This window comes from Primulina tabacum, chromosome 9 (assembly GCF_025594145.1).
Source record: "Primulina tabacum isolate GXHZ01 chromosome 9, ASM2559414v2, whole genome shotgun sequence".
NCBI classification, from domain to species: domain Eukaryota; kingdom Viridiplantae; phylum Streptophyta; class Magnoliopsida; order Lamiales; family Gesneriaceae; genus Primulina; species Primulina tabacum.
In genome coordinates, this window is record NC_134558.1 from 33,901,835 (window position 1) to 33,909,212 (window position 7,378).

At 37.7% G+C, this 7,378-nt stretch overlaps 2 protein-coding genes across 4 annotated transcripts; both read left to right on the forward strand.

Moving 5' to 3' along the window:
- On the forward strand, positions 1-3,442 carry LOC142555375 (beta-glucuronosyltransferase GlcAT14A-like). The gene is made up of 4 exons (XM_075666216.1): positions 1-949; positions 2,143-2,218; positions 2,306-2,421; positions 2,518-3,442. The coding sequence occupies exons 1-4, from the start codon at positions 445-447 to the stop codon at positions 3,030-3,032; spliced, it is 1,212 nt and encodes a 403-aa protein (XP_075522331.1). The 5' UTR covers positions 1-444; the 3' UTR covers positions 3,033-3,442.
- A 1,010-nt stretch (positions 3,443-4,452) lies between these two features.
- Positions 4,453-7,152, forward strand: LOC142555376 (uncharacterized). 3 transcript variants are annotated; one of them, XR_012822390.1, is made up of 3 exons: positions 4,454-4,662; positions 4,759-6,798; positions 7,054-7,152. XR_012822390.1 is itself a non-coding variant. In XM_075666218.1 (2 exons), the coding sequence occupies exon 2, from the start codon at positions 4,795-4,797 to the stop codon at positions 6,274-6,276; it is 1,482 nt and encodes a 493-aa protein (XP_075522333.1). In that variant the 5' UTR covers positions 4,453-4,662; positions 4,763-4,794; the 3' UTR covers positions 6,277-6,932. The 3 variants fall into 3 exon arrangements, 2 of the variants coding, with proteins under 2 accessions (XP_075522333.1, XP_075522332.1); XM_075666218.1 differs by lacking the exon at positions 7,054-7,152 and having other exon boundaries at positions 4,453-4,662; positions 4,763-6,932; XM_075666217.1 differs by lacking the exon at positions 7,054-7,152 and having other exon boundaries at positions 4,759-6,931.
- The last annotated feature ends 226 nt before the right edge of the window (positions 7,153-7,378 follow it).

Genomic DNA, 7,378 nt, shown 5'->3' on the forward strand with positions numbered 1-7,378 from the left:
TAACTGATATACATTCCTTCTACCAAAGTTCAAGAAATGACAACGAATCGCTAATCGTTCCTTCAATCGAAATCACTGCTCTCTTCCAACGGTTCCACCTAAATCTAACAATCTCCTTCCATCAAACCCTAATTCCGAAGAGTTTTCCCAGAAGGGATTTTTAAACGGGAATCAAACCCACGAAGAAATCAGGAAAAAGAAAAGAATTGTTTACTCTCTGATCCAATCGAGTGATTGTGGATACTGTGTTGAAAATTTCTGAAATCCCATTTGGTTTTTTTTTTTGCAAAATCTTGGACTCATCGAAGCAATAATTGTTATTGTGGTGTGATTTTAGCTCATGTTATTTGAGTGAGTTGCTGTTTTTTTGTTGTTGATAAAATTGCTTCGACATTTGTAAATCAATATTCATTCCATGCTACAAGAGCCATATCGAGATTCCAGATGGGAGCTGAAAGGAAATGGCTATTCTCCCTGTTTTCTGCTGCTTTCATCTCATTTCTCATATTCTTATCGTTTATTTCGGGATTCAGCTCCTCATACAATAATACCTTCTCATCTCACAAGCCGTTTGATTCGACGGTTCTTCACGGGCCAGGCCACCCCCCGGCTTTTGCCTATTACATTTTCGGTGGACGAGGGGACGGTGAGAGGATTTTCCGTTTGTTGTTAGCGGTTTACCATCCTAGGAATAGGTATTTATTACATATTTCGGCGGATGGCGGCGATGAGGAGAGAGCAAGGCTGGCGGCATTGGTGAAGTCAGTGCCAGCAGTTCGGGCCTTTGAGAACGTGGATGTATTCGGGAAGCCCGATCCAAATACTTATATGGGTTCCACTAATATTGCTGCTATTTTGAGGGCTGCAGCTGTTTTGTTGAAGGTGGGCGGAGGGTGGGATTGGTTTTTAACTCTCAGTGCTATGGATTATCCGTTGGTTACGCAAGATGGTATGCTAATTCTATCTAGCTTCATGTTTAGAACCGGTGTTTTGCTTGTTTATTTTCATTGTAGTTTGTGGTTTGATAAGAATTCCTGTTTTGTTTTCATCTTGGTGCAACGGTGAGGGGCCGCATTTGGTGTTTCAATCTCACATGCTTCTTTTTTTATAATGTAGTTATGGGATGGTTGAATCTTGATATTGGTTGCTATTCACAGAATAATTACTTTGATTGTAATGGAATGTGTTAATCTTTTGGTGCCATGAGCTTAGGCTGATACTCCGTTTGCAATTACTAGTGTTTATATATGATGTTTCAGATAATTAAATTCTGCATGATGTGTTGATACAATTGAGTTTTGAAGTTTTACCTTTGGTTTGTATGTTGTTTCGAAGTTTGTGGATTGGAATGTCTTACCGTTAGCCAATTTTGACTGCTCATTAACCAAAGGGAAGAGTCTTTCCCGTATCTTGATGGAATTAAATAATACTTTGATGAAATTTATCTGAAGACATTCATAATTATGTTAAGGTGAATGCTCTCCAACATGCATGCTAGTAGAACCAGCTGCATTTGTAATTTTTGTATGTTTTAGTTAAATCCTGTATCTACAAATGCTTTTTGTAAATCAGTACTCTAGATCAGGACTGAGGAGCAACTTACTATAGAGACGCTATTTTTTCACCAAATTTTTGTCATCTGAGAAAATGTTGCACATGTCAAAATTTTTGATCGAACTTGTACATTAAATATATATTTCAGTCCTGTTTATGCTACCGAAGGTCCCTATAGAAACTGATTACTTTATACTGGTTGTTTCTCAAATTGATTATTTGTTAGAAATCCTGACCCCATCATATTCTCTTAAGAAATGGAATTGCCTCGAGTTACTGAATGCATTTACATCGAACTTTTTCATGATTACTGCCGTTGGGTAGAACTTCCCTTTAGGTCGTAACGCTTTGGGTTCTGGTTTGATGCTGCACTTTATTGAAATGGAAGTGCTGATGAATTTTTAGTCACACATTCACTTGGCTCTTCGCTGAAGGGGAAATTGGAACTTAAGAGTTGTGATATCGCATATGATGCATTTGTTCAAAAATTACTTGAAGAACTATCACGCCATCAAAATTATTGTCATTTGAATTTCTCTCACTGATCAGTCTCGCTAACTCTGCCAAGTTTCCCGTTTTTGCTTTCAGACTTGTCCCATGTGTTCTCATCAGTTAAGAGAGACCTGAACTTTATCGATCACACTAGTGATTTGGGTTGGAAAGAGTATGCAAATTCTTACTGCTTAGCTGTCATCATTATGCATTGTAATTCTCCTATTACTCATTCTCAATCTACTTCTCGTCATTTCAGGGGTCAAAGATTTGAACCAATTGTAGTTGACCCAGGAATTTACTTGGCCAGAGGGACTAAAATTTTTCACGCGACTGAAAAGCGGCCAATGCCTGAGGCTTTCAAAGTTTTCACGGGTAAGTGTATGTATACTTCAGTCATGGTCAGGTTTCTAACATCAACCGAATCTATCTGGTCAATTGCTCGCATCAAACCACTTTAATACTTTCCAGGTTCTCCATGGGTTGTCTTGAGTCGATCCTTCCTCGAATTTTGTGTTTGCGGTTGGGATAATCTTCCACGAACCATTCTAATGTATGTTAATAATGTTGTCTTGTCCCAAGAGGTCTATTTCCACTCGGTTGTCTGCAATTCACCCGAGTTCAAAAACACAACTGTGAATTCCGACTTGAGGTATTTTGTTTGGGATGATCCTCCTAAAATGGAACCCCATTACCTCAACACTTCGGATTATGATGAAATGGCTAAAAGTGGTGCTGCTTTTGCAAGACAGTTTGAAAAAGATCAGCCAGTGCTAGACATGATTGATGGAAAGATCCTCATGCGTGGACGTAACAGAGCGACGCCCGGTGCTTGGTGCAAAGGCAGACAGAGCTTGTTGATGGATCCATGTTCACAATGGGGTAATGTGAATGTCGTGAAGCCAGGACCCCGGGTCAAGATTTTTGATGAGTCCATAAACAAACTTATCAGTGATTGGAACTCAGAGTTAGATACCTGCTCCTGATACTTGATATGTGGAGAGAACATGTGACGTTCGAAAAGTTTTACCGTTCGCATTGAAAATCATTGCACGCTAATCTTTCGGGGGATTCTTCTTATTCGAGTTTCTTGATTGTTAATATGGACCCCTGGAGTTATACGTCTGGCGACGAAGTTATTCAAGATTCTTGGAGTAGAAGTATTGGAGAGTCCCTCGGTCATCTTTACACTTGAGAATCCTACCACATTGTCATTTTCTTGTCGTATGGCAATATTTAATAGTTTCCGAGGATTCATTTGCACGCTTACAAGGGTACGGGACCGGTTGGAGGTTCTCCACATAGAGAGCAAATGTATCCGTAAGCCACATTGTTGTAAACTTCGAACAATTTTTGTCTGATAGATGCTTTGATTTACTCCATCAGTATATTTCGGTCTCTTTCTATTCATTCACAGAACTGTGGTGGTTTGATGCAGACTTTCAGGCATTTCAACCAGCCAATAATTTTAGATTCGAGTCCATTACTAGATCAACAGGGAAACTGAACTTTTTTATTTTTTTTATAGCACAATTGGCTAGGGGAATGTCCTAATGTTGAACTATGGACCCCAATTAGTTTTCATTATAAAGAAAAAAAGACACACACTAACATAACTCAAAACTCACGCACGTAAATTAAATATTTTGGCATTGACCACATCAACGAAAAAAATTTTAGCCCAATTTCAAGCTAATAAAGATGCTATTATATTTCTAAGAATTCACGATCTTTCGATTTCATGATATCACAATTTCACGATTTCAAGAATTACAGTCAACTTACATTCAAGCTAATATCTCTATCAATGAATTCACGCTACTTCGATTTCACGTGCAAATAAAAAAATTGTTACCAGGAGCAATTGCGTACATATCTTGCGTACATATTTTGATGACAGAGAAAGATAGAGGAGGTTGGGGATTTCTGGGGATTTTTAGAGCATAAAGAGGCTAGGAGTTTTTTGGGGATTTTTCATATTACAAAGTGATTTGCGAATCATTATCTTCTGTTTAGTTTTAGTTTAACCGAAAACTAACGGAGAAATTGTATATGGAAAAATTTTGAAACGTCTGGGGCTAAATCGGCTCATTATATCCATTTAGGACTAAATCGAGAACTATCTCAACGATTGTGACTGAACCGAGAATTTAACAACAAAACACAATTTTAGTTTCTTATACTTGTGAACTCCATACTAAGCGACGAGTAGAATATAAATTTTATATGATTGTGACAATTACTTTGTTTTGGATTACTGGATGAAAAACTTTTTATTATAATTGATCTGCATGTTATTATATTACATGAATTTTGCTTAAAAGTACAATATCACGATAAAAAAACTCGGGTGCATCCAAACTTTTCATGGAGAAATATGGGGTTGTCTTATAATTTTCGACAGTAGATACTTGAAATTTCTATATTATTTTTTTAAAAAAATAAAATTTAGGGTGGTTTAGTTAAAGTTTTGATGAAGAAAAATATGAGAGATTATATTTAATTTATAGTTTAAAGAAAAAACTAGACGGCCATACCAGATACCAAAATCAACTGAGAAGCTGAATCTGCATCCATTCTCTTGCTATGGCATCCCTCTTTCAGAAATTTCAAGAGGTAATTTCTCGCTGCTGCTTCAGTATAACCCTAATCTTGATTTAGAGCTGTTGTTATAATCAGCATTCAGAATGTTTATATGTATTGCTTAATTAGGCAGTGAAGGTGCTTGAGAGAAGTCCAACGTTTGCTATGAAGGGACGACATCTGCAGTTTGAAGCCGATATCTATCGCCCCATTCAAAGATCAAATCTTTATCATTCTCCTTTCAGAAATGCCAGCAGCACGCCAAACCCAGAAACCAAAATCAATCGAGAAGCTGAAAGGATATGTAAAATCGTATCGGAGATGGGTAATTTTAGAAATATTGGATCTTCTCTGGACGATGCTAATTTTAGCGATTTGTCGCCAAGTCTAGTGCTACAAGTGTTGAATAAACTCAACAATTCCGGAACTATGGCGCTATCATTTTTCCGGTGGGCTGAGAAGCAGAGAAGTTTCCAGCACACGCTAGAGTGCTACAATGCTCTCATTGAATCGTTAGGGAGAATCAAGCAGTTCACAGTGGTGTGGATTTTGGTGGATGAGATGAAAAATAATGGTTTTTTATCAAAAGAGACTTTTGCTCTTGTTTCAAGGAGGCTCGCTAGGGCGAGAAGGGTGAATGAGGCTATAGAGGCATTTGAGAGAATGGAGAAGAGGTATGGATTGAAGCCTGATTTACAAGACTATAATAGGTTGCTTGATACTTTGAGCAAATCTAGGCATGTGGAGAAGGCTCAAGAATTGTTTGATACATGGAAAAATCGGAAGTTTGTGCCGGATATTAAGTCGTATGCCGTGTTGTTGGAAGGGTGGGGTGAGAGATGTAATTTTCTAAGGCTTAATGAGGTTTATCTTGAGATGCAAGGGGAAGGATTCGAGCCTGATGTTGTGACATATGGGATCTTGATCAATGCCCATTGTAAAGCTAAACGCCACGATAAAGCAGTTGCCTTATTTCACGAAATGAGTGGCAAAAATTTAAAGGCAACACCTCATATATATTGTACTTTGATCAATGGCTTGGGGGTCGAGAAGAGATTGGACGAAGCTATCGAGTTTTTCAACTTGTACAAAAGTGATTGTGTTATGGAAGCCCCTACTTATAATGCGATGGTTGGTGCTTATTGTTGGTCAATGCGGATTCACGATGCTTATGCGATAGTTGATGAGATGAAAAAAAGTGGGATTGGACCGAATCCACGAACATATGATATTATCTTACATCATCTTGTAAAGGCCGGTAGAACGAGTGAGGCATGTAGCGTTTTTGAGAGAATGAGAGATGAGTTGGGAGTTGAACCGACTTTAAGTACGTACGAGATCATGGTCAGGATGTTTTGCAACCGGGGGCAAATGGATATGGCATTGAAAATTTGGGATCAGATGAGGTCTCGTGGGGTGATTCCGGGGATGCATATGTTTTTGGCTTTGATTAATGGTTTGTGCGACCAAAAAAGCTTGGGCGAGGCGTGTGAATACCTTCAAGAAATGTTAGACATGGGTATTAGGCCTCCAGAGTTTGTGTTCAAAAGATTGAAACAGGGTTTGCTTGATGAGGGTAACCCAGATATTGTCATTGTATTGGATGGTAAAATCAAGAAATTAAGAGATTCTCCATTGTTTGGTTAACTTTTTTGGCAATTTTTCTCAGCTATGGTTTGCTCCTATGATTTTCCGCTAACTGAGAAGAACATGAGGACCTACATACCAAATGTGTCATTTGGAAATGGAGGTGAAGTGAGAATGAAGAAATTTGGCACCTTTTGGTGCAAATCCTGGAAATCAAACACCACCACATCGAATATTCCTATTCTCAAATGTCTCGTTCTTGTGGCGACAAGGACAATTTCAAATGAAGAAGTTCTACTGAATTATCGGTTGAGCAACTTGAAGAATCGACCTTCATGGTATACTCCAGTTGATGAGGATGAGGATAGGAGAAGATGGAGCTAAAGCTTTACTTTGAAAATGCTGCCATTTAGATCTCATAATTAATTTTGAGCTGTATATTGTGGTTTGATATAGATGGAACGAATGAGAAATCTCACTTTTTTTGTTGCCAGATCTGACTTGATCCGAATCGATTCGACCGAGTCATTGATAATAATATTGCCTTGACTTGCAACTAGACAATAGTTTTGATCTTCGGATGTAAGTCTACTCGCAAACTCTCTTGGGCGATTGTCGAATTACTTTTTTGTGGAACTAGAAAGCCAAATTGAATTTTCTTGGGATTTTAGAGCTTGCAATGTTAATAATGTTTGACATGAGATTATTGTAAGGTTTTAACGAATAAAATTTCAGACAAAATGGTGGGTTGTAGGTTGTTTCTCGATCTGAAGTGTTGTATACAACCAATCGTTTGTCATGATATATTTTTATTTGCAGAATTAAATAAACGTGTAGGTGATTTTTTACAATTCACAAATTGGGGAATGAGCCACAATTCCAGCAAAGGAAACAATCAAGAACCAAAACGAGGCCCCTTTCTTTGTAGCTCATGTGTATTAATAATGTACGTATGCTTTTGAAATCTTGAATCTTAGGGTGCTTTCAATTTACGTAGGCAGCGGCCTTCAATCTCATTAATGATATACTTTAACTTATATTCAATTTAAAATCAATAATGAGCTAATTTTAGTTAGTGGGTAAACTTAGCTTTTGATGGTCGATTTCTTATATGAAAATGTGAGATTTAAAATCTAAGTAATATATTTACCAAATAATAGCA

Excerpts from the sequence above, each read along its gene's own strand:
- LOC142555375 (XM_075666216.1), top strand. The coding sequence starts at position 445 with ATGGGAGCTGAAAGGAAATGGCTATTCTCCCTGTTTTCTGCTGCTTTC. Across the intron at positions 950-2,142 it reads TCCGTTGGTTACGCAAGATG|ACTTGTCCCATGTGTTCTCA; the intron begins GTATGCTAATTC and ends TTTTGCTTTCAG. Across the intron at positions 2,422-2,517 it reads GGCTTTCAAAGTTTTCACGG|GTTCTCCATGGGTTGTCTTG; the intron begins GTAAGTGTATGT and ends AATACTTTCCAG.
- LOC142555376 (XM_075666217.1), top strand. The coding sequence starts at position 4,633 with ATGGCATCCCTCTTTCAGAAATTTCAAGAG. Across the intron at positions 4,663-4,758 it reads TCTTTCAGAAATTTCAAGAG|GCAGTGAAGGTGCTTGAGAG; the intron begins GTAATTTCTCGC and ends TTGCTTAATTAG.